Here is a 26,461-nt window from a genome sequence, read left to right on the forward strand (position 1 = left end):
CATGGTGGGAGTTTTTTCCTTTAAGCATCAGTTTTGAGGTATTTTTAGGGGCCCTCAGAAAAATATCACGGATTAAAGGTGTTAATATTTGTGAGTGAAACAAGCGGAGGATATTATTTCTTTTGACAGTGGCTCTCCTCATGTGGAAGCTGTTAAAGCACTGCTCTTTTCATAGTTGAAATAAATCGCCCTCGAGGGAGGTTTCTTTCGCTAGTGGGCACGGATACAGAAAATATCCTAGTTGTGGCTTGCCTAAAACTCAACTGGAAAGGAAGGTGGAGAAAGAAAACCTAAACCATAGAGCAACTGGGCATTAAATACTGAAGCCTGTGAAGTACTGAGCCCTCTCAGCTCCCTGAACTATAAGTAGGAGCCCAGCATCTTTCAGCATGTTGTACAAACCGGGAAATAGTGAGTAGAAGCAGGGAAGTGATTTTACCTCTGAATATGGCATTGATGAGACCCATACTGTGTCCAGTTCTGGCATCCACATTTTAAAAGGGAGAAACCAGAGAATGTACAGAGAAGAGGCACAAAAATTATTTGAGAGCAGGGAAAAATTGCCTGAGAGTGAGCGACTTAAAGAGCTCAATGTGTTTTTCAGAAAGAAGATAGCAAGGTGACTTGATTACAGTATGTAAGTACCTTCATGGGGAGATAATCTTGGGTACTAAAGGGTCCTTTTGGAGAGAGAAACAGAGAAAGACCTAATGGCTAGAAGTTAAAGCCAGACACATCCACATTAGAAATAAAGCTCAATTTTTTTTTTAACAGAGAGGGTGGTTAACCGTTGGAACAAACTCCCAAGGAAAGTAGTGGATTCTCCATTTGAACTCCAGATTCGATGTCTTTCTGGAAGATGCTTTAGTCAAACACAAGTGATTGGACTCAGTACAAAAGGGTAACAATGGAATTCTCTGGCCTCTGCTGTATAGGAGGTCAGAGCAAGGCCTTGTCTTGCTGGTATAGCTGTACTGGTAACCCCCCATGTAGAAACAGTTTATAGTGGGGAAAAAAAGTCCTTTTGCCAATATTGTTTATACCAGTTCCCCAAGTGAAATAATCTATTATAGCAAAAACTGCATCATCAGGGTTTTCGCTGGCACAACTGTATAGCTACGCCAGCAAAACTGTAAGCATAGACCAGGTCTAAATGTCCTAAAATTTCTCGTGGCTTTAAAATCTGTGTATCTATGTTGTAGCTATATCGCAGCAGGCCTTGTGCAGTTTGGCTGTACCACTGGGTGTTGTGTTTTCCGCTCATCCTGCTGAGGGCTGCTCGAAAAGCAATGGGATTCAACTGCTTGGGAACTCATGCCTCTGGGCCACATAATGTTCTCTGCAGCCTGGGTTCAGTGGTTCTTTGTTCCTGATCTCTGGAACTTTCAGTAATAAATGTGAGATTTCTGAGGCTGGGTAAGGTGGCAAGGGGTGGAGGGAAGGGCCCCTCTCTCATTAGCAGGAGGATTGGCAGTTGCTATGGCACTGGAATGATGGCTTTTTGCTGAGTGCCAGTGCAGCCAGTAGGCGACCCCAGGTGTAGGATGTAGCAAAGAGATCTCCATGCTGGCAAACAACCTGTCTGAAGTGGGCATGTTTGGATTGATGTAGGTAAGTGCATGCAAACCCCCAATGCACTGCACTGCTGCAAAATGAAGTTTACACTGGTCCCACTTACTCAGCTTCCAACCCTGACGTTCCACTGGTGCAGTGGGCATCATAAGACATAAAATCCCCATGACGGAGAGAGTGGGCACAGAGGAGGCCCTTATGCGAGTAGCTGTGGGCATGCTCCAACAGAGCAAGTGATCTACCAGGTGCGTCCCTGAGTCGTGCTGATATTTCCATCCAACGGCCGCCCTAGCACTTCCACTGCATGCAGGGGCGGCTCTAGCTTTTTTGCTGCCCCGAGCACGGCAGTCAGGCAGCCTTCGGCGGCTTGCCTGCGGGAGGTCCCTGGTCCCGTGGATTCGGCATACCCACCGCTGAATTGCTGCTGAATCCGTGGGACTGACAGACCTCCTGCATGCAAGCCACCAAAGACTGCCTGACTGCTGCCCTCACAGGGACCGTCAGGGCGCCCCCCGCGGCTTGCTGCCTCAGGCACGTGGTTGGAGCACTGGTGCCTGGAACCACCGCTGACTGCACACCCCTGTATTTGGTAATAATGGTGCTCAGAGTGGATCCCTGCTGTGTGCAGGCTAGCTGTGTAAATGCTCTGCCCCTCCTTTATGAAATAGGCCATGGAAGGTCTAGTCTGTGAGGTTGCTTTATGCCAGTACATATGATTGTCCTGGATAGTGTGGCCTATCCTTCACTAGGAGAAAAGGTGTGTTCTTACTATGTGTTAGCAGCAGGTGGTAACTAACGCCAGGGAAAATACGACAAAGCTGCTCAAATATTTGACATATCCGCTTTCTCAGTATTTTTGTTCTGAAATTAATTATTTTATTATTTAATTTTGAAATTGTCGTTTCGTTTTGATGAGGTTGAAATGTTTGGTTTCTTCTTTCGTTATATTATAATTTATTTTGTGTCAGCCCAGTGCTTAGCACAATAGGGTTCTGGTCTGTGACTAAGGCTCCTAGGCACGATGGTAATACAGGTAATAGAACAGAATGTATAAAAACTGATAACATCATAACAGCCGCGCTGAAATGTCATTCTGATGTTAACAAAAGGAAGTATTTTGGAATTTTCATTTCATGGTCTATTTTGATTTTGCTCTGATACAGGATGAAAAGAAATGTGGAAATGTTGGAGTTTCTCATAGAATGGAAATTCTGAGTTTTGATCCATGCTGAAGACAGTATGTAGTATTAACGAAAGGGCTCTGCAGACAAAGATCTAACAAGATCCAATGGCTGGAATTTGAAGCTAGACAAATTCAGCCCAGAAATGAGAGAGAAATTTTTCCTGTGAGGTAATCAACTGTTGATTGATTGTAGATAGATTCTCCATTGCTGGCAATTTTAGAATCACAACTGGATTTTGTTTTTAACAGATCTGCCCTAGTTCAACCAGGAATTAGTTCAGTGCTATGGTCTGTTATACAGGAGGTTAGACTAGATCGGAGGTGGGCAAACTATGGCCCGTGGGCCACATCCGGCCCACGGACCGTCCTGCCTGGCCCTTGAGCTCCCAGCTGGGGAGGCTAGCCCCTGCCCCCCGGCCCCTCCTCTGCTGTCCCCCCTCCCCACAGCCTCAGCTCACCGTACTGCCAGCGCTTTGGGCAGCACAGCTGCAAGTTCCTGCCGGGCAGTGTGGCGGCATGGTTGGCTTCAGCTGGGCGGCACAGCTGTCAGACATGCTACTTTGAGCAGTGTGGTAAGGGGGCAGGTAGCAGTGGGGGTTGGATAAGGGGCGGGGGGTTCAGGGGGGCTGTCAGGGGACAGGGAGCAGGGGGCAGTTGGATGAGGCAGAGGTTTGAGGGGGCAGTCAGAGAACAGGGGGAGTTGGATAGGAATGAGAGTCCCAAGGGGCCTGGCAGGATTCGGGGGTGTGGATAGGGGTCAGGGCAGTCAGGAGACAGGGAGCAGGGGAGGTTGGATGGGGGGATCCCGGGGGGGCGGGGCAGTCAGGGGACAAGGAGCAGGAAGGATTGCATAGGTGGGAGGTTCTGGGGGGGGCAGGAAGTGGGAGGGGACAGATAGGGGGTAGGGGCCAGGCTGCTTGGGGAGCCACAGCCTTCCCTTCCTGGCCCTCCATACAGTTCTGGAACCCTGGTGTGGTCCTAAGGCCAAAAAGTTTGCCCACCCCTGGACTAGATGGTCACAGTGATCCCTTCTGGCTTTATAATCTGTGAATCTGGGAACATGTGTTAGCAGGTCAAGGTAAGAACTATGGGGGAGCTCAGGGTTTTCACATGAAAATTACAGACTGCCTTTTCTTCATTAGTTAACACAAAGTAACATCCTAACATGAGGTGAGAAAACACCTTTTTTCCTCGTGTCGATGTATCCTTGGAATGCATCTTTTAGCTATTTAACAAGTCTTTATCCTTTTAGGACGAGTCCAGCAGGCACCAGTATAACATGAATGAAAATGTACCAGAATAATATCAAATAATGTTCAGATTTCATTGCACATTTTCAAAGCAATTTAGAAATGTTAAACCCGCTTAAAAGTCTCCTATCAGATAGGTCAGCATCCATCTGCAAGACAGTGATAAAAATACACTGAAGCTCAGATTGGGGTAGTGAATTTCCCAAAGCCAGATACAGTTACTTACTCCTGGAGGAATTCTGCACCACTACTCAATGCAGAATTGTGCAGAAATTAATGTTGTGTGCGTAGAATTTCCCCACAGAAATGGGGTGCAGTGCTGCTTGCCGCCAGTAGGGGCTTCTGGACCTGGCAAAGCCCAGCTTGCTCATAGAAGAGACTGCAGGGAGAGGAGGTGGGAGCTAAAGGGTTCCCAGCAGCTCCAGTTCACTACACGCCCTGAGACTGTGGCAGTGTGCAGGAAACTCCACACAAGCCTGGGACTGAGCATCGGGCTCTTTCTCCTTCTGGACGCCTGGGCTTTGGGGCGGGGGATATCTGGGCTAGGGCAGGCCCTGTGGCTGGGCTCTCGGGGGAGGGGGTGTGGGTATCTGGGTAAGGGGGGGCCCTGTGGCTGGTCTCTGGGAGGGATGGGGTGCAGGTATCTTGGCAAGCGGGGGATCTGTGGCTGGGCTCTGGGAGGGAAGGGGTTTGGGTGTATTGGTTCCGGGGGCCTGTGGCTGTGCTCTGGGGGGAAGGGTTGTGGGTGTCTGACCCCCCAGCCGAGCTTGGGTTGTGGGTGCAGAGAAACAGGCACTGGGCTGTCATAGGGGTTTCTTTAACTCTCTACTCCTGGAGGAATTTTTATGGTTGTTTGTAATGTTACAGACATACTTGCTGACAGGTATTTTGTCCTCTGCAGCCGTGGGGAGCCCAGAGCCCTTTAAATCCCAGCCGCGGCCGGGAATCAAAGGGCTCTGGGTTTCCCCAGCCACTGGAGCCATGGGCCCTTTAATTTGCCCCTGAGGGCTCCCAGCCACCTCTTCAGCTGGGAGCTCCTGGTTGATTTAAAATCAAGTATCACCTCCCCACCCCCAACCTTTCATTTTGGCCCATAGCTGTTTTGGTGGGGTGGCTCTGGGGAAGGAAGGTTTGTTTCCTGAGGGCTGGGCGGTGCTGGGGCAGGGTGTTTTCGCAGGGCCAGGAGGTGCTGGGGGGGTGTTTCTGCAGGGCTGGGGGGTTTCGGCCCTCAGCTGTTTTCTTTGGAGTAACGTGACCCTCGCTGCTTTACGGGTTGTGCAGGCCTGAGTTAGTGGATGAGAACCAGGAGTCCTGATGCACAGTCACCTTCCTATGTTACCCTCTAGAGCACATTCCCCCTTCAGCTGGGAATAGAAGCTAAGAGTCCTAACTCCTAGACTCCTTGCTCACTAGACCCCACTCCCCTCCTAGATGTGGGAAGAGAGCCCAGGTGTTCTTTCCCAGTCTCCTATGCTAATCACTAGAATCCACTTTGTTCCCAGAACTGGGAATGGAACCCAGGAATCCTGGCTCACAGCCCCCCGGTTTAACCACCAGAGTACCTACGTTTTCATCATGTGGTAAATGCAAAATTATGGTCCCTTGATACTATATGCTACACAATTCTGTGCCCTAATCTCCAGTCCCTGGAGCTATTTCAGTGCTGCTTGCTTTTTGGTGTGAATTTTTGCTGCCTCAGCCCCTTCTGTTCTAAATGCCTGCTTTCTGCTCAGCTGTGGCCATTCTCTCTGGGATGCAACTAGCAAGATCCAGGCAAGGAATGGTTTGATAGAGCACTCTGTATACTACAAGATTACTGAGAAAACAAATGGACTTGTGTTTCCCCACTGCTTTGTCTGCTGGTTAAAAAATAGTTTGAACAGTGAATTCATAGCTGGATTGAGTCTTGTGAGGGTGTTCTGGCTGAAAGGGGCCAGGGTTTCAAAATCAGCTCTGTACTCACAAACCAGCATTGTAATATTATTTCTTACTGCTACTACAGTAGTGCATTGGGTCCCCAGCTGAGATCACAGCCCCATTGCGTTGGGGTTGCGTAAGGCCTTGTCTGTATGCAAAAGCTGCGCCCATGTAGCTAAAGCAATCCAAGCCCCCTAGCGTGGCTGGAGCTATATTTGTGCTGATTTCCTTAAGCGAAGGGGAATAAGCTATACTGGTATAAGGCACTTTTATCTCAGTATAACTGCGTCCACCCTAGAGTTTGGACCTGTATCTCTATATCAGTAAAGAAATCACTGCCTTAACTAACAGTGATATTGGTACAAAATCAATGTGTAGATCAGGAGTCCCTGACTTTGGTCTGGACCCCATTGTGCTAGATACGGTACACACACATATCAAGAGCATATCTAAATGAGAAAATTGCTCTGATTATATTTAAGATATGATGTTAAACCATAGCAAATATCCACATTGTCCCTTTTATTTTTGGTTTAAAAGAGGTGTATTTTGGTTTAGTGTAGGGATGCAGTTTTCAAAAATGCCTAAGTCTCATTTTCAAAAGTGACTTAGGAGCCAAAGTCACATTGAAAGTCACTGAGAACTCGTTTACCTGGGTAAATTGACCATTGTAGCTCTACAGAGCACTAGACAGAACTCCCTGTGAGAGCAGTTGATTCTGGAATAAAATCCCTCTTATTCTAGAATAGAGTGTCCACATGGGGGAGTTTTATTGGCATAACTACTGTAGTGAAATAATTTATTCCTCTGTAACTATGCTGGGAAATTTCCCTGTGTAGCTGAACCCTTAGTACCTTCCTAGGGAGAAAATCTTGGGTACAAACGGGCTCTGTAACCTAGCAGAGAAAGGCAGAACAAGAGCCAGTGGCTGAAAGTTAAAACCAGACACGTTCCAATTAGAAATAAGACACCAGTGTTTCACAGTGCCAGTGATTAACCATTGGAACAAACTCCCAAAGGGAGTGGTGGATGTTGGGAAGATGCTTTAATCAAACCCAAGTTATTGGGCTCAGTACAGGGGTAACGGATCTCACAAAACTAAGTGATTGGGCAACAAAATGGCAAATGAAATATAATGTGGATAAATGTAATGCACATTGGAAAAAATAACCCCAACTATACATACAATATGATGGGGGCTAATTTAGCTACAGCAAATCAGGAAAAAGATCTTGGAGTCAGCATGGATAGTTCTCTAAAGATGTCCATGCAGTGTGCAGAGGCGGTCAAAACAGCAAGCAGGATGTTAGGAATCGTTAAAAAGGGGATAGAGAATAAGACAGAGAATATATTATTGCCATTATATAAATCAATGGTATGCCCACATCTGGAATACTGCATACAGATGTGGTCGCCTCATCTCAAAAAAGATATACTGGTATTAGAAAAGGTTCGGAGAAGGGCAACTAAAATGATTAGGGGTTTGGAGAAGATCCCATATGAGGAGAGATTAAAGAGGCTAGGACTTTTCAGTTTGGAAAAGAGGAGACTATGGGGGGATATGATAGAGGTCTATAAAATCATGAGTGGGCAGAGAAAGTGGATAAGGAAAAGTTATTTACTTGTTCCCATAATACAAGAACTAGGGGTCACCAAATGAAATTAATAGGCAGCAGGTTTAAAACAAATAAAAGGAAGTTCTTTCACACAGCGCGAGTCAACCGGTGGAACTCCTTACCTGAGGAGGTTATGAAGGCTAGGACTGTACGTTTAAAAGAGAACTGGATAAATTCATGGAGGTTAAGTCCATTAATGGCTATTAGCCAGGATGGGTAAGGAATGATGTCCCTGGCCTCTGTTTGTCAGAGGGTGGAGATGGATGGCAGGAGAGAGATCACTACCTGTTAGGTTCGCTGCCTCTGGGGCACCTGGCATTGGCCACAGTCGGTAGACAGGATACTGGGCTAGATGGACCTTTGGTGTGACCCAGTATGGCCGTTCTTATGTTCTTAACTGGATGATCTAATGGTCCCTTCTGGACTTAAAAACTATTAATCTTTTATTCCCCCACCCCCCTCATTTGTTGGGAATGCTGGTCCAAAACTGAAGATCCAGCTGTACAGGCAGCTGGATGGGTATGTAAAGAAGCACTTTACCCAGCCTTGCAACAAAGGGTTTAGCCTGTGCTCCTGTCCCCTGCAAGCATGACTTCCACCCTCCTGGGTTACACACGCACTGAACTGGGAGGCTCCAGAGTTCAAAGTATGAGCTACTGCAACTTGAGGCAAAGAGTCAAGGCTCTGTAGCTGTTGTTGTAACAGACTCATGCCCACCCACTGACCAGGGGGGTTATACAAGTGTTTGTGTCCCTGCCGTGGGCAGAGAGCAGTGGTCTTTTTGTTAGCGTTCCACCTGCTTTGCAGAGGCTTTGATGTATGGGATGGATTACCCACTAGCTTGCCTAAGTGCTGGCTGTGTCCTCTGCAAAAATTATGCAGTGTTTTGTCTGACAGCAAAGCCTCATCTAAGTATGAGAGATGTTTGTGCCACTCCTGTGGCTACCATACCATGCAGTGTGCTGCCGAGGCAGGGGGCTGCGACGGTGTGCTTTTTACCTTGCACAGGAATGACGCCAGTGCTCTTAAGCAGCATCTTGAGCTAGGACTCCTGAATTCTGTTTCTGACCCTGAGGGGAAGTATTGCCTAGTGATTAAAGCAAGGATTTGGGAGCCAGTTCCATTCCTGTTTCTGATAGAAAGCAATATCTTGAGGTTATGGAGGGGGCTGTAGGAGCCAGGACTTGGGGGTTCCTCTTCTTGTCTCTGGGGGTGAAGTATTATCTAGAGAAGGGACTTTGGGAGCCAGGACTCCTGCGTTCTCTATCTGGCTGCAGTGGTTAGAACAGTTCTTTTCCCAGCTCTCTCCTTGACTTGCAGTTTGACCTTGTTTGAGACACTTATTGTTGTCCAAATCCCTGATTCATGTCCCACATTGGTGAAAAATGGCTAATACATGTCTATTCTTGGGAAGCAGTGTTGTCTAGTAGCTAAAGTACGAGATTAGGTCTTAGGAGACTGGTTCTGTTCCTTCTCTGCCACTGGCCTGCTGGGTGTACTTAGACAAGTTACAGCCTTGCTCTGTGTCTCAGTTTCCCCACCTGTAAAATAGGGATAATGATACTGCTTTCCTCTGTAAAGGGCTTAGAGAAGGGCTAAGGACTATTGGAGGTGGTTGAATCCAGGTCCAAACCCCTCCTAGATTAGATCCAGTGCCTTAACAATGACATCTTAAAAATGCAACTGCTACAGCATATGAAAGTTCCTGGTGCTGTGGCACACTCTGTCCAGAGAGCTGGCAAATTAACCTTGTGAATGTAGTGTCAAACCACATCTGTTGTCACCAGTCTTGGCAGCAGTACTGTCCGTGTGCTAGGATGATAGGAGTAGCCACAGCAGATCAGACCAGGCGTATGTCTTGACCAGTATCCTGTCCTCTGCAGTAGCCAGTCCCGTAAGCTTCAGAGGAAGATGCAAGAAGTTGAGAGTAATTCCTCCACCGCACAAAAATTCCTTCCTAACCCTTGTCAGCTAGAAGTCAGTTTATGCCTGAAATGTGAGAGTGGGAAGGATGGTTTTGTGGGCTGAGATTAGGAGATCTGCCACAGACTCCTCATTTGAACTTGGACAAATCATATCCCTGCTCTGTGCCTCAGTTTCCCCATCTGTAAAATGGAATAATGACCCTGATTTCCTATGTAAAGCACTTAGCTAATACTCCTGCCACCCTCAAAGACATTGGTGTTGTAAGCATTTCTAAAGGAAGGATGGCTTTTTGAAGTGAAATGGCACTTAGGACACCGGGGTTCTCACCTAACACTGCCCTTGTGAAGGGCCAGTGCTTTTGTAGCTAAGGCACTGGACTGGGATTCATGAGATCTGGGTTCGATTCCTGGTTTTACCACAGACTCCCCATTACCTAGGGCAAGTCACTCCCCTTCTTTCTTATCTCGGTTTCCCCATGTGTAAGATAGGGAGAATGGTACTTTCCTATCTCACAGACCGGGGGAGTTGTGAGTGACTATGAGATGCCCAGATACAATGCCCATGTGAGTAGGTAGACAGAACCTGAAGGGAATGCCAGGTAATTGTAATTGTCCTCATTGTAATTTATTATGCGTATTGCGGTTGTGCCATGGGCCAGCACCTCACTGCACTAGGCACTGTACAGACACAGATCAAAAAGCCTCATCCCTCCTTTCTTTCCAATAGGTCCAATAGCAGTCATCAGGCTCTTTACATGAGTGGACTGTGACGTCTTAAAGTCACAAGTACCTTCCCTTTGGAAACTCCGTGCCTGGCATCTTCCCTCTGTTTGTTTTTGACATGGCTAATGGTGCAGAATGATTTAGTGGTCTCTGTGCTGTAACCAGCCAGATGGTGTTTTTGCTAACTGCACAAATAAACACGTCAGGCTGTCGAGTAGGCGAAAAGGGTAGTGACTCTTCCCCCTTCTCCCCCCGACATTTACCCAAGGGTTGGATCGCAGGCTCAGCGCTTTAGCAAACACGTCTGGAAACAAATGCCAAGTGCAGGTGTCCTGCCAGCCATGCAGCAAGAGGGAGGTTCAGTGGTGCCCGTTGGAAGGGGACAAGGGATGGTTATCACGTGAAAGGCACTTTGTGTTTTCCAGGGGGATTCACATATACTCCGTGCAGTTATTTACAGCAGAGCAAGGCAGGGTGTAAATCACTACCCACTTGGACTGGGAGCTTTTCTTGCTCTGATTTCATTGGACACATCTACACAGCAATTAAACACCAGCAGCTGGCCTGGGTCAGCTGACTTGGACTTGCAAAGCTCAGGCTAAGAGGCTGTAAAATTGCTGTGTTGATGTTCGGATTCATGCTGCAGCCTGAGCTCTGGGACCTTGTGAGAGGGAGGGTCCAAGAGGCCAGGCTCCAGCCAAACCTGAATGCCTACGTGGCAGTTTTTAGCCCACAAGCCCAAATCAGCTGACCTGGGCCAGCCCTGGCCAGTGCCCTAGGTCTTTTCTTCCAGTGTAGATGTACCCGTAGATTCCAAGGCCAGAAGGGCCCATTGTGATCATCTAGTTTGACCTCCTGTCTAATAAAGCCCATAGAATTAATTCCTGTTTGAACTAGAGCAGATCCAGAGCATAGTGTAAAGGAGTGTGCAAAATGCAGGCTATTGTTTCTGTTCTTAAGAGCTGGCACTGCAAAGAAGCGAAGTCAGACAAATGGTGGGAGAAGGGGAGACAGCCTGCAGAGCAATTAGAAGGATCACCATGGTATGCAGTCTATTAGTTATTATGGGTATTCGAGTAGCATCTAAGGGTCCCACTTGAGATCAAGGCCCCTGTTTTGTCAGGCACTGCATGGAAACCCCTGACTGATGGGAGCTGCGGAGCCAGCACTTGGTGTGGAGTGGGAGCAGCATGCAGAGCTGCCTAGCCGCACCTCTGCCTAGGAGCAGCAGGGACATGTCGCCGCATCTACCCAGATGTTTTGGCTCATAATTGTTTTCAGCTTTGTGAAATTGGCTTTATTAAGGCACCACATATATGTGTATATTTATTATGCCTGCACATTATAAATGTACCTAAGCTTGTACCGTTCATTTTTATTTCTGTGATCAGTTCTTCTTTATCTGCTAGGACAAGGTCTAATAAGAGTTCCCTCATGTTGGCTGCAACACTTTTTATGTTAGGAAATTTTCCTCTATAATGTTTAGAAGTACTGAGGATGTTTTAGTACTGGTAGCATGAGACCTTCAGCTTGTGTCACTCAAACTGAGGTCCCCCATGATCATGCAAGTTTTTGCCTTACACATTGTAGATTGGTGTGTAATGAGGCAGTCATCCTGTTCCCTAGTATGATTTGGTGGTCTGTAGCAGACACTGACCAATATCCATCTTGTACTTTATCTGTTAGGACATTGATCCATCAGCATTCAAAATAATTTTCTTACACATTTTCAACAGGTAATGCCATTTGTGACATAGAGTGCCACTCCTCCTCCCCTTCTGCCCACTCGATCCTTCCTAAATAGGTTATAACCAATGATTTTAACATTCCAATTATGTGAATCATCCCGTCAGGTTTCAGTAATAGCAACTAGACCGAATTTGTGCCCATAAATGAGCCATTCCAATTCCTCGTTTGTTACCCAGGCTCCTAGCATCGGTATATAGGCAATTCCAAAATTCCTTTTCCATGTCCTTTGGTTCCTTTATTTATTTTGTTTCTGACATCTTGATTTTATGCTGGGTGCTTATATCTTCCCTCTTTTTACCCTCCCATTTTGTTAGTTTAACCCGTGGTGACTGCTCAAGCCACCCTGTCCTCGAAGAGATTGATTCTCCTCCTACTGAGGTGGAGGCCATCCAAACTATACAGCTTCTCTCCCACAAAAGTTTGACCAGTGTTCCACAAAACCAAAACCCTCCACCACTTTCCTAGCCAGTGGTTCACTTCCTGAATCTTCTGCCTTCCTTTGCTCATGGGAGGAAAGGATCTCAGAGAACCATAGAATCATAGAATATCAGGGTTGGAAGGGACCTCAGGAGGTCATCTAGTCCAATTCCTGCTCAAAGCAGGACCAATTCCCAACTAAATCATCCCAGCCAGAGCTTTGTCAAGCCGGGCCTTAAAAACCTCTAAGGAAGGAGATTCCACCACCTCCCTAGGTAACCCATTCCAATGCTTCACCATCCTCCTAGTGAAAAAGTTTTTCCTAATATCCAACCTAAACCTCCCCCACTGCAACTTGAGATCATTACTCCTTGTTCTGTCAGAAGATAGCTTGAATTTTCTTTTTCTTCGCCACACTTCTGAGTTCCCTGAAGTCATCTGCTATATGCAAGATACCCTGTGACACAGTGTCATTAGTGCCTATATGAACCATTGTCAGTGGAACCTTGCCCTTCAACTTCAGAAGCCTATCCAGTCTTAGAGTGACATCTGGGAATGCAGCACACTGTCCTATTATCTGCCTGTCCCTTGCAGAATGTTCTTTCAGTTCTTCTGAAAGAAGATGGAGTTTGAGGGGGGAGCCTTAGGCCAGGCACTGCACAGACCGCTCCTCAGGTGAAGGTCGGGGCCCCCCATTATGCCAAATGCTGCACTGTTACAGAGAATATATAATCTAAATAGACAAAAGATGTGGGGGGAAACTGAGGCGCAGAGCGGAGAAGTGACTTGCCCAAAGTTACTGAGCAGGTCACTACCAGAGCTGAGAATAACCCAGTGTTCTGAGTCCCAACCAGGTTCAACCTTCCTCTCTTCCCTCCTGCCTGACCAAAGAAGACTGTGTTCTCACAATCATATGTCTCATATATGAAATGTAATTCAACAGTTTGAGATTTGTTCCCCAAGGCACAGGACCGGCCCCAAATATCCTCCATCTCCGAGCTTTGCTTGTTACAGGAAGGGGCTTGTGGGGGTTGGGTGTGAAAAATTCACCTATGCATAGGGATAGCCACCAGGTCCAGGTGTCATCCCCTAGTGTGGAGTCCTGCAAAAACGCTAAGGGGGTGAGAAGTTGTTTGCTGGAGATCTGTTTTGACTGGCATTCACAGGAGATCTAATCTGACTGGTTTATATACAGCCAAGGTTCAGAACCCATCATCCTAGATGGAACGAGTGATCAGGCGTTATGCCTGGCACGGCAGTGTTATATACAGGAATCCCTTTAAATAGCTTGTGAACCCTCTAGTGGTGCTCATTGTGTTCTGTGTCTCAGAACCTAGCCGGAGCAGTAGTGTGTCTAGGTTTGAGCATTATATATAGTGAGCAAATGTGATTACTGTTTGAGTCCCATGCTTCCAGTACCATAGCTGCTTGCATTATCACCTTTTACCCTCCTCCCCTTCCCGCTCCCAGGGTTAATGCCAAATATCATTTTGAAGCATCTCATGTCCTTGGCAGGTCCCCTTCTCCCTAGTACAAAGGAAGCAGGTGAGGACGAAAGGGAAACATCAACGGGATCTATGCTGTGCTGGCGAACCACAGCTGTTTCCCGGTGCTGTCACTTTCTGATATCCTGTCTAAATTCCCCTCTTTTCTTTCCTGAGCTGCCAGTGTCCCACTTCTCACTGAGGTTATTTTTAACTTCACAAGACCGAGAACTATGAAATTCCAGCTGTTGGGGCTGCCTCAGACTTGTGACGGAGTGGGGGTGAGGGTGGATAGAGCCTGAGCAACTCTGAGGAGCTTTGGAAAGTCAAACAGACAGCAGCTCTGCTTTTATCTGTAATGGCAAAAAAATGACCCCATTCATAACCTCCTTGACAGGCGGGTCTCAGACTGTACAATCCATGCTGCTAGTTGGAGACTCTTGTGTTTGTTTGGTTTAGAAATACATCTGCCACAAAAAGCCAGGCAGATAAGTTTGTATTATGCTGTGCTAATTTTCTGTCCACCCAACGAGCGGTTACAGCTAGCTGGCTTGCTTTCAGAACGGGAAATCATTATAAAAAAGGGCAGGATAGTTTTGATTCCTTTTCAGAGTTGGATATATGATGAGAAAGGGTCCTGGCTCAGTTGCCATGGCGATGAATTTAACTGTTTGATGGGGATGCAAATTGAAAATCAAATTATTGTTACTACGGTCGTGCTGCACAGGTCCCACCGCTGGGATCGTGTTGTTCCAGGTGCTGTGGAGGCTCCTGGCCAAGATCAGGCTCTCCTGTTGTGCATTGGGCACTGACCAGTGTTGGGGGCCCATGTCATGGCAAGCACAGAACAGTCCCACTGGCAGATCGAGGCATCTATCATGCTGGGTGCTGCACAGAATAGGAGACAGTCCCTGCCCTGTAGAGCTTACTGTCTAAACAGGCAAAGGAAGAATTGACAGAAGATTGCTCACTTTGTTGCGTCTGTCTGCCGAGCTGATTGCACACGTCAGGGGCTCCTCACCTTCCTCCATTTGCAGCTCCCAAGCTACCTGGGTGCCACCTTCTCATCCCCCTCTGTTTCAGGGGCTCCCCGCAGCTCCCTCCACCCCTTCCCTCATGCCAGGGGTTCTCTGTGCCCCCTTTCCCTCTTCCAAGGAATCTGTGTGCCCCCATTCCCCACTTTTCCCATGTCAGGGTCCCCCATTCTCTACGTGCCCCACCTTCTCCTCTCCAGGATTATTTATTTTCTTTCTCTCTGGGAGATAGGTCATCCAGACTGCCAATATTTTTAAATGTAATTGGGAAGATGGGCACAGCTGCTGGATCTGCTCAACAGACAACATGGCCTCTGGGTGTCCCCCTATCTAGTTTTCTGATTGTCATCAAAATCCATAGGCTTCTGGCCATTGATGCCTCGAACATTCCGTGAAATTTAGGAATTGCTCTGATGTGGCCTTCAGAAGTAATCATGTTGTAGCCAAATCCAAGTTCTGTGCAGTTTTTTCCTAATTTTAGAGATGGAGAAACAGAGGCCCAGCTAAAGTGACACTGGGGATCTGTGACAGAGTTGGGAATTTAACCCAGGCCTCCTGAGTTCTTGTCCAGCTCCTTAACAATAAGATCCTTCTCTAGCCCAGTGACTACACGCCATTTAAGTCAGGGGTTCTCAAACTGGGGGTCGGAACCCCTCAGGGGGTCACAAGATTATTACATGGGGGAGTGCGAGCTGTCAGTCCACCGCAGACCCTGCTTTGCCTCCAGCATTTATAATGGCCTTAAATATATTAAAAAGTGTTTTTAATTTTTAAGGGGTGTCACACTCAGAAGCTTGCTGTGTGAAAGGGATCACAAAGTTTGAGATCCCCAGGACAAAAGTTTGAGAACCACTGATTTAATTTCTATAGAGAGGGATTTTGTGGTGCATAGGCTGGACCTTTGCACCAGGGTAAATTTCACCCAAAGTGCATGCTGGGATGTGATTACAGTCCAGGCTAGAGTCTGCTGCAAGGGTCAGTTCAGTCACTTGCCTAAAGGCTGCAGTGGGAGGTTCTGGAGGTAAGACTTGGCTAGGTGTGAAGCAGACAATCATCTGTGTTGACTTCTCACAAGGTTGTGTCTTGCAAGCAAACTGGGTTCCCCAGAGCTCACACAAGCCATAGATTCTCAGATCATAAGGCCAGAAGGGACCACTGACCATCTAGTCTGACCTTCTGTATAACACAGGGCATAGGCCAGCCCTGAATTAATTCCTGTTGGAACTAGAGCAGATCTTACAGAAAAACATCAAGTTTTGAATGGAAAATTGCCAGTGATGGAGAATCAACCACAACGCTTGGGAAGTTGTTCCAATTGTTAATGACCCTCGCTTTAAAAATTTGTGCCCTGTTTCCAGCCTGAATTTGTTTAGCTTCAACTTCCAGCCCTTAGATCTTCTTAGACCTTTGGCTGCTAGACTGAAGAGACCTTCATCCAATTTCTGTTCCCCACATAAATACTTATAAACTTATAAGCTCTTGGAGTCTCCGACTAGCAGGCCTGGTTTCCAGCCTCTAGTCATTCTCCTTTGCCAGCCCTGCAGTCAGTGCAGGGTTAACACGCGCACAGCAACACTCAAAATGTTTGAGCCCAGGAAAGTTGCTGATCCCTCATTTCACAAAGCCCAACTCCCTCATTTGAAGCATTTCACAGTTCTCCTTCATGTGCTGCTTGCTCGGGTGATTAACAGGGGTTTTTATTTAACGCTGGGTGGCCGGGCCACTGTTTTGTTGAACAGCCGAGTAGGGGGTGGGGTGGAGAGCTGTGCTTGCAGCCTTTCAAAGAACCAAGAAAGCAGGATTCCACAGGGTGTAATTCACTGCACTACATTGCTGCCTAAATCTTAGTCTGAGGTTTTCACTGTCTTACTATTTATAGTTTGGTCTTATTATTTATAAAGGCCCCCACTGAAATTATAGCCCCTATTGTACCAGATGTTGCACAGCCACCTCTGCCAACCCCCCACCCCCACCTGACTCCTAGCCCCCCTGCCCTAAGCAGTAGACCCCAGTCCCATCCCAGAGCTGGGGATAGAAGGCAGGAGTCCTGACTCTCCATCCTGGACTCTTCCTGCAAGGCAGTCCTTCCCTCGGCTGTCAGGTCCATGCCAAGCTGGGTTCACAGGAAATTTGCCTGTGAGAGGGAGAGGGGTCATTGCTGGGCAGGGTCATCAGCACATGTGGAGGTGTTGGCAGAATGGCACAAGCTGCCCCCCACCCCACCCTTCCAGCAGCTGCCGCATGAGGGTCTGGAATGCGACCGTCATGTTATTCTTGGGCACTTATGACGTGAATGCCTGCCTGTTTGTTCTGGTCGGCAGAGTGTCCTTAACAAGAGCCTCGCTGCCCTGCTCTCCCCATGGTCTGAACACTGATCCCCCTGCACACTCTACACACTCCCATTTCCCGCTGCTCTGCACACTCATACATTAGCTCAGTGCTGTTATCTCTATCAGGGCATGCAGGCTCTGGCATCCCACAGCGTGCACCTCTGGTTCCCTCCCCATGATCTTGTCTTATCCTTGGCAAATTTCATGTCCCTTCAACACTGAGCTGCAGTGAAATCAGCTGTGAGCCTTTCAGGGTTAAATCTAGGGAGCATGGGGGACACCCCCTCACACAGGGGGAGCTGCTGCTGCTCTCCCTACCTCCTTCACCCAAATCCTTATCTGCTGGGAGAATCCCTAGCTGAGATCCTGTTCTGGGCTCTCCTGGAGATAGAGGTTGGATAGGATCCATAGCCCAGCAAGGGAGCAGAGATCCAGCTTACAGAGAATGGAAATGACTTGCACAAGATCACTGAGCTGGGGATAGGACCCAGGTGTCCTAATTCACAGCCCTCCACTCTAACTCATTAGACCTCACTCCTGCCCCAGAGCTGGGAATAGACCCCTGGAGTCCCGTCTCCCAGGCCCCTGTGAACTGTGCAGCACCCAAAAATGTGCACCCCAAAGGCTCAGAAACCAGAATGCAATTTTTTTAAACACTGTCACGGTTGTGGAGTCAATCTTGTGATTTTTGGAGCCTGGCTCATTATCTTTGAACTGCTCAGTGTTGGAGACACTATGAAGGCAGGTGTTTGGATGCAGCCCAAGCATCGGCGCCTGGGCTGTGCACCAGTTTGGCAAGCAAGAGTGGCTTGTCCGGTGAATGACATGTTTCCCAGCCTGCTTCTGCTTGGCTCCTGTGCTAACGGGAAGCGAAGCTGTTCCCTTGGGGATACATGTGGGCTCTAGGTTCCGTGATGAAAGTTCCCATCTATTGTTATTTGTTGTTTATGATTGTAGGCATCTTTTCCCCAGTTTAGTCAGGAGGGGCAGCTGGGGTTCATAGATTCCATAGAGTTCAAGGTTAGAAGGGATCATGTAGTCTGACCTTCTGTGTAGTACAGGCCATTAAATTTCATCCAGTTACCCCTATATTGAGCCCAATGACTTTAGAAGAGCAAAGCATTTCAGTCCTCAATGGACTAAACTATTGTGTGCCCCAGGCAGAGACTGAGGGTCCCCATTGCCTGAGGCCCCTGCAGTGGTAGGGACTTGATGAGATGAGATTTGTCCCCAGCAGGCAACCTGCATCCCATGCTGCAGAGGAAGGTGAAAACCCCCAAGGTCCCTTCCAATCTGATGTGGAGTCAGGTTAGGAATTTTCCCCAGATCTGGCAATCAGTTGGACTCTGATCATGGGATTAAAATACACCAGCCAGGCATCTGAGGCAAAGGATTCCCTGAACCACCTCAGAGCGTTGGTCCATCCCAGTAAGGATCCCAGCTCCAGCTGCGGCCTGTCCCTGATGCTTCAGCAGAAGACAAACATACCAACCCAGAAGACAGATGGACTTCAGGGATAAAATTAAGCCCTGCAGGTGACCAGCTGAAGCCCTGAAGCATGAGATTAGATTTGAGTCGTTGGCTTAATGCAGAGCTGCAGTTTCTTGGGGCGTGTTGAGGGCAATGCGCGGCTGTATGCCTGATGCTGCAATTGGGTAAAAATCCCTGCTTGACATCAGTGGGAGTTTTGCCTGAGCATGGCCCCCAGTGTTGTCTATCCACAAGACCCTCTTCCATTCTGTATTTAAAACACTGGGTGGGGGTGCAGGAGACTTGGGTTCAGTTGCCAGTTCTGCCACAGACTCCGTGCATGACCTTGGGCAAGTTACTACCTCAGTTTTCCCATCTGTAAAATGGGGGGAATAACCTTTTTTCGCCTAGTCAAACTCTGAGCTCTTCAGGGCAGGGACTACCTCTCTCTCTGTGCCTGTGTGGTCAGGAAGCCCTTTGCAGTGATGGCAGCTTCTGATCCTGGGGGGTGGAGGTGGGGGGCTGGTGCAGTAATAAATAAAAGGTGACATGGAAAGTTTTACATTTTTTTGATAGAAAACTGGGGGCTTTATTAAAATGTTTCCTGAAAAGCATCTGCCTCCTGTCAAAATACCAGCTGCCCAAAAGGTAACATATTTGTATTTGGAGATGCTTATGCTTCAGGTGCATCACGTCCCCATACTCCTCTATGGGCTAGAGTCCTTGGTCAGAGTACATCTCCCGTAATGCACCTGACCGGGGACTCCCTTGGTGTCTTTCCAGGAGGAGAGACCACCGTGGGTCCTGGGAGACATAGTCTGCCTAGGAAGCCCAGCCCACAGAGAGTGGGAACATGAGGGACCTGAAATATAACTGCCATGAGGTGCTGCAGCAGCTCAGCAAGAAGGGAGACCATGGTGCATTATGGGAGATGTAGTGTGACCAGGGACCATAGCCAGGGCTAATGCACGTTGTGAGTGAAGGCAGAGAGCTAGCACAAAGCCCCTGACACCAGGGCCCTGATCATGCATTAACTTACACAAGTGCATAAGTTTACTGCTACATGTAGATCCAGCATGTGCATAAGTGTATGGAGAGTTGGGACCCAGCTAAGCAGGGCTTAGTTGGTGCATGACCTCTTATTTGCCCCTCTTGGAAGTTTATCCTAGGCTGGTCAATGACCAGTGGCTCGTTTCAAAGAGCCAGCACTTCATCAGTTGTTTCCATTTGCTTTTGCAACATCCGTCTCTTTCTCCCCACCCTTGCAGATCTGAATCACCTCCAGCTCTCTGTGTGCTGTTCCCTGGCTCTGAAAATGCCTCTGTCCATCCCCCACCTAGTCTGCCAGTGCTGCTTTTGGTGCAGAAGTGCCACACGACGGGCATTTTCTACCACACTCTCAAACTGGTGAGTAGATGAAATGTGGTGTTGGGGCACCAGGGCACCATCTCCTACTGTGTCTGTCTTTCAGTGTCTCTTTTTTGGGTTATGCCTTCTTACTCTGCTGTTGGTGGAGGGATGAGAGTAAAGCAACACGCAGCATAACACAAGTCCTTCCCAAGGGCTGCACCTGTTTAACTAAAACGTGATTGGCTTGCAAAGACTCCAGCCAAATTAACAAGATTTATATCACAAACAAAAGGGCAACGGGAGAAGACAGTAAAAACATCAGTGTTTCATCCCCCTTCCTGGCCTGTGCAACTAACAACGGAAAGGGGCCTACGTCTGCAAGTTTATGGAAATGACACGTACACAGCTGGGAAATGTTAGACACACACGCACACACGCTTGGTCCAGCGTGTTACTAATTAATCTCTTGTTCTAGAGAGAAAGAGACTCACCCATACACTCTTGATTGTGTGTGCACACACTTGCTGTCTTCTACACGCACACTGGGTTACTAATAAATCTCTCCTTCAAGGAGGACCAACAGATTTATTCTCTTAGCCATGCACTCGCTTGCTCACACTCTTACACATTCACTCACTTGTTTACAGTCTCTTACCCTTACATGCACTTGCTCCTGTACACACCCACACATGCATTCGCTTGCTCAGAATCACACTCATTCACTTATATGTGTGTTCCCTCACAAATATTCACACATGCATTGGCTCGTTTACTCACATGTTTGCTTGCATTTGTGTATTCTGACCTACACGCTTGTTTACACACTCTAACACATGAACTCATTTGCTTACACACATACACACAGAGGCCCTGACGACTGGGTTATTAATGAATCTGCTGCAGCTCAAGAAGAACCAGGACACACACACACACACACACTCTCTCTCTCTCTCTCTCAAGTAGCACAACCCAGTTATTTCCCCCGCTCCCTCGGAATGACTTTCCTTAATACTTATCACTTTGGAAATTGCAGAGCTGTATTTCTTTCTTCACCCAATATCAGCTCCATCTGTAAATGTCTCACACCAGTAGCCATGGCCCTGTCAGCTAACCTAGCAACAAATAGCTCTGGCACTTTCTGCCAGAAGACAGACCATGCCCTCTCCCACTGCTGTGCTCTGGATAGCGATGGTGTGAAGATGGCAGGTGTACTGAGAACCATAGCAGTGTGGGATATAGCCAGGAATAGTTTCGGTGAAAGGTGTGCATATTTAGGCTAGGGTTTATGTACCCCTGAAAATTCATGTTGGGTGTCTGTCATAGCTTTTCTGTTTATTACAGTGTCTAATTCCCGTAGGTTTTCTAGGATTGTTGTCAGGCCAGAGCTAAGCCCTGTAGGCTGAAGGGGTTCCTGGGTTGCAAACGCAGACACTAGGAGATCAGTTGCACACTTTGTGTGTCAGAGACAGGTAGCCAGGGGAAACAGTCTTGAAAGGGGCCCTGAGAGGGAGCAGAGAGACAGAGTTTCTTGGGCACAGAGCCCACGGGAGGGGCAGACATGGGGATTTTGCAGCAAGGAGCCAGTTTTCTGTTTTTTGTGTCTGCTGCATTCAGGGAAACAGGACTTTGTGCCCTTTCTTTGCAAATAAGCCAGATTGTATCAATTATAATAATAATAAATCCCTAGCCCTTATCTAACACTTTTCATCTATTCATCTCGAAGTGCTTTGCAAAGGAGATCAGTAGCATCATCCCCGTTTTACAGATGAGGAAACAGGCACAGAGAGTGGAAGGGACCTGCCCAAGGTTATCCAGCAGGACCAGGGCAGAGCAGGGAATAGAACCCAGGTGTCCCCACTCCAGTACTCTGTCCACTAGAACACAGAGTCTCAGGTCTCCAGAACAGACCAGACTTATAGCATTGACTTCTCCTCCTAACAGAAACAGCCCTGCGTGGCTCTGGAGAGTGGAGAAACACTCCAACTGAAGGGGCAAGAGCATCAGTCTTTACTATCTCATTCCAGTGTCCCCCCATGACCAGCAGTCTGGGGGAGTCCTGGCAGAGAGCCGTGGGCTCTGACATCCCCTTTTCTCCCCATAGAATCCCTCCAGTACAGACATATTGGGGATGAGGGAAACTTGCCATTCCACTGTCCTTGTGCCCTGGAGCTGTCAGTCCAGCTCCGGTAGCAGGTCTGTAGCCCAGATCCTAAACCCTGCTTTGGCTGAATGAGGAGGGAATTGGAACTGGCTCACCGGTATAGCCATGGGGGCTCAGAGAGATGAGCGTATCTGTGCCTCCTTTCCCCTAGGTCTGTCCACAGCAATTATTATGACCTGCTGGGAATCAAACAAGACGCCACCATGGAAGAGATCAAGCAAGCCTTCTTCACCAAGTCAAAGAAGGTACGGGATGTGACTCTTGCTATGCCAGTGTTTGTCACTGTGGGCCTGGCCTGGCTAACAGGGTGTGAGAGCTGGCAAAGGCTGGGGAACTGCATCCTGGCACAGCACATGTCTGTTTTAGTGGTTAAACTTAAGGCCGGGGAGTCAGGATCGCTGGGTGATGTTCCTGGCTCTACAAGGGGAGTGCAGGGAGTCAGTTTCTGTTCTGGCTCTGAGGGAGAGTGGGTTAGAGTAGTAATAAGAAGAATGACAGTAAAACCTTATCTAGCACTTTTCATCAATAGATGGGGCTGGAAGCCAGAACTCCTGGGTTCTCTTCCCAGCTCTGTGAAGAGTGTGGGTTTAATACATGGTAGTGGTAGACCCTGGCCAGTTAAACAAATAGGGTATGGGGCTTCCCCACTTCTCCATCCTTCATCTAGCCCTTGCTGTCTCTCCTGCCAGTTCCCATCAGCCACCAGAGCAAATAAATGATGATCAATTCTGCTTGGGATATTTGACCCTCTGTCACCTCCACTCCCACTACTAATGGGGCCCCTGTGTTACGCAAGCAGCAAATGGTACCGGGAATGCAGGAGCCTGTGCTGAGCTGGGGGAGGATCCCAGCCCAGCCAAGGCAATTGTCAACACCCCCATCTGTTTGGAAATCACATGGAACTTCCTAGCTAAAGGAAGTTTGAAAAAGCTTTCCTCCTACCATTAACTCTTTGCATCCTGATGCCTTTGAGCATTCGATACATTTTGCCATTCCCCTTCCTCCCTGAAGAGGGCACTGCTGGGCAGAAAGTGTTCAGAGGGGGACCTTGTGTTGCAGTCCCAAAGGGAAGAGGCAACATTTTAGTTGGGTTTTCCAGTCTGGTGCAGAGTGTGCGCGTATATGTGTGTGTGTGAGAGAGACATCAAGAGATGCAGAATAAGACTGGAATTAAGATGTAATTTTTTACCAGTGAGAGAAATGAACCACTGAAACAACTACCCAAGGACTGTGGTGGATTCATTGCTAGGAATGTTTAAATCAAGATGGATGTTTTTCTAAATCATCTGCTCTAGTTCAAGCAGCTGTTAATTCTGGGACATCCTATGGGGCCTGTGTTATAGAGGAGGTCAGATTAAATGATCACAGTGGTACCTTCTGGCCTTAAAAATCCATGAGTCTACCACTTCTCATGGAACTGTGTTCCAGTGGTTCGTCACCCTCCCTGTTAGAAACTTGTGCTTTTCTGATTGGAATGTGTCTGGCTTTAACTTTCAGCCGTTAGTTCTTGTCCTGCCTCTCTCTGCTGTAATCAAGTCTAGTCTTGATCTTTTTGGTAAATTAAACACATGAATCTCCTTAAGTCTTTCACTGTATGTTTTTTTCCCTGTCCTCCAATCATTTTTGTGGCTGTTCTCCTCTGCCCTGCTCTGATGTCAGCCTGGTTCATTGTTAAGCCCCTCAAAGCGCCTCTGACCTTTCCTGTTAGAGGACATCCAGACACTGCTCCAAAATGTCCTCCTGCTTGGGCACCAGCTATGGCTTTAGCATTTGATGCCTGCTCCACTACTCCCAGCTGGCCTAGGAATTTCCTCCTTGGCTGTCATCCTCACGCGCACCTTGTGAACACTCAGCCCCAGTTGTTAGTCACCATTGGAGGAAATCTGGCTGAACCTTATCACAGCCACTTCATGCACTGTGTATCCAGACGACGCTGACAGCAGGTGTGCAAAGAGCTGGTTATGTGGGGGGGCAGCTGTGTCTCGGCTGGATATTAGGTTGAGTGTGTAGGCTCAAGCCTGAAGGCAGACATACACAGAGAGTCTTTTTGATGTCTCTATCTATGATGCTTATCTGGCCCTCGTCCCCACAGCATCTGAGCACTTCCCAATGTCTCTCTCCCTACAGCCCCCTATAAGGCATGGCAGTGCTGTTATCCCCATTGTACAGTCGGGGAGCCAAGGCAAAAAGAAGCTAAGTGACTTGCTCAGGGTCACTTAGGGAGTCTGTGGCAGAGCAAGAATTGAACCGAAGTCTCCTGAGTCCTAAAGCAGCAGGTTAACCACTGGGCCATCCTTCCTGTGCTTGCTGCTCATAGGGATTTAGGTCTCAGTCCCGCATATTATTAAGAACTCTGGGCCCAGGCCCATACAGAACTTAAGCATGTGCTTGCCTTTAACTCCTGCTGGTGTCCAGTAGAACATGATTGAGCATATGATGTGGAAGCTGTCTGGGACAGTGACTGTCTTTGTTCTGTGTTTGTACAGCACTTGGAACAGTGGGTTCCTGGTCCATGACTGGGGCTTCTGGGTAGTGGCATGTAATGGAACTTCTGCTCCTAAATTAATTAGTTGGTTTCATAAATCCCACCCCATGGGTTTAAGAGAAGGGCTAGAACCCACATGGTCTCTGATTTCTATCAGAGTAGCCCCTGGTAGAGATTGGGGCACTCATCATGTCAGGTGCTGCATGGATCACCAGCTGAGATCATGACTCCAGTTATGCTGGGCACTGCATGGATCCCCAGCTGAGATCGGGGCCCCGCTTGAGCCAGGTGCTGCACAGTTCCCCAGCTGAGATCGGGGCCCCGCTTGAGCCAGGTGCTGCACGGATCCCCAGCTGAGATCGGACCCCGCTTGAGCCAGGTGCTGCGTGGATCCTCAGCTGAGATCCGGACCCCAATTGTGCTGGGTGCTTCAAAGACCCAGAGTCGAGATCAGGGCTCCCAGTGTGCCAGATTCTGCATGGATCCCTAGCTGATATCAGAGCCCCCATAGTGCTGGGTGTTGCATGGATCCCCAGCTCAGAATGGGTCCCCCCTCGTGCTGGATAGTGCACAGACCCTCAGGCAAGATTTGGGCCCCGGTCTTACCAGGCGCTGTGCAGACACAAAGTGAGACAGTCCCTGCCCCAAAGAATGTGCCATTTAATGATACAAACATGTAGGGGGTGGGGAGAAGAACTGAGCCATAGAGTGGGGAAGGAATTTGCCCAAGGTCCCACATCAAGTCAGCAGCAGAACTGGGATAGAACCCATCTTCCCTACACCACTGTTGCCTTAGAAAGGCAGCCACCTCTGGGGTGGTACACAGCAGCTGTTGAACAGCACCACTCCACAGTAGCTGGGAATAGGAAGCTGCCAATTCTGAGTTGCCGACATGGCAAGTCCAGGAGAGTGGCATCTTAATTAGAAAAGAACGAGACTTGTTTGTTTAATGTGAAATAACTGGGAGATTATGTTAAGAAATCATAATAATGTAGTTATGCTCCTACAGAAATGTGCTCTGCTTTGCCTCTAGCTGGGTGCCTTATGTATTGTCATCAAGGCTGCTTTAATTGGTTGTTTATGGCTTTATTTCCCCCTCAAAAAAACTTTTCCCAAAATAGAAAGTTACAAATATACGAAGTAGAGCAAATGTGAGATAAGCAAACCCAGCCAAGTTTTGTATTACATCCAGTTTCTTGCCAAGCCACTGGGATGAGGGTAGAAGAGTCAGCTCTACAGGAAACAATCTTACAATATTTTGAAGTCCTCATAATTGTTGTAGGTTAAGATGTTGACTAGTGATTTTTTTCAGCACCCCAATTTAAGACGCCTGAAAAGGCCTGATATTCTAAATAAGGCTGAGAATTGGAACTCTGAAGTTGAGGCCCTTTAAAGGTGGGACAGGGTCTGTTTCTTTGCTCAGTGTCTGGACAGTGCCTAGCACAGTGAGATCCTGCACTGGCGCTGGACCTCCTGGGTGCTGACTTTTCACTTGTGCTCATAAGTCAATTAGTTGATTTAAAAAATCCCACCCCATTGTCCAGGAGCTACTTTGATGCAAATGAATAAGAGAGCAGGCAGGTTCTGGCCCTTCCCTTGAACGCCTGGGGTGGGATTTTTGAAACCAGCTTACTGACTTAAGAGCATGAATCCAGTTAAATATCAGTACACAGGCGTCCCCTAGAAAATTGTGCTTTATAAAATTTTGAACTTACTATTTAAAGCTTTGCAAATTTGTTGCTATGTGTATTAACGTAGGAATTTCAGGCCCCAGCTGAGATTTGGGCCTCCATTG

At 47.9% G+C, this 26,461-nt stretch overlaps 1 protein-coding gene across 6 annotated transcripts in view; it reads left to right on the forward strand.

The window, feature by feature from the left end:
* DNAJC4 (DnaJ heat shock protein family (Hsp40) member C4) overlaps positions 1 to 26,461 on the forward strand; it is a 79,688-nt gene that overhangs the window by 3,380 nt on the left and 49,847 nt on the right. For 3 of the 6 annotated variants that reach the window (XM_032804363.2, XM_032804361.2, XM_032804362.2), the window contains 2 exons: positions 19,939 to 20,077; positions 22,333 to 22,426. In XM_032804363.2, the coding sequence (XP_032660254.1) occupies positions 19,986 to 20,077; positions 22,333 to 22,426 (186 nt within the window). In that variant the 5' untranslated portion in view covers positions 19,939 to 19,985. Of the gene's footprint in view, positions 1 to 774; positions 902 to 2,735; positions 2,924 to 14,056; positions 14,118 to 19,938; positions 20,078 to 22,332; positions 22,427 to 26,461 lie in introns of those variants that run through there. The other 3 variants (XM_075073351.1, XM_032804366.2, XM_032804365.2) reach the window with 3 other exon arrangements.

The sequence above is a fragment of the Chelonoidis abingdonii genome, chromosome 17 (assembly GCF_003597395.2).
Source record: "Chelonoidis abingdonii isolate Lonesome George chromosome 17, CheloAbing_2.0, whole genome shotgun sequence".
In the NCBI taxonomy this organism is placed as follows: domain Eukaryota; kingdom Metazoa; phylum Chordata; order Testudines; family Testudinidae; genus Chelonoidis; species Chelonoidis abingdonii.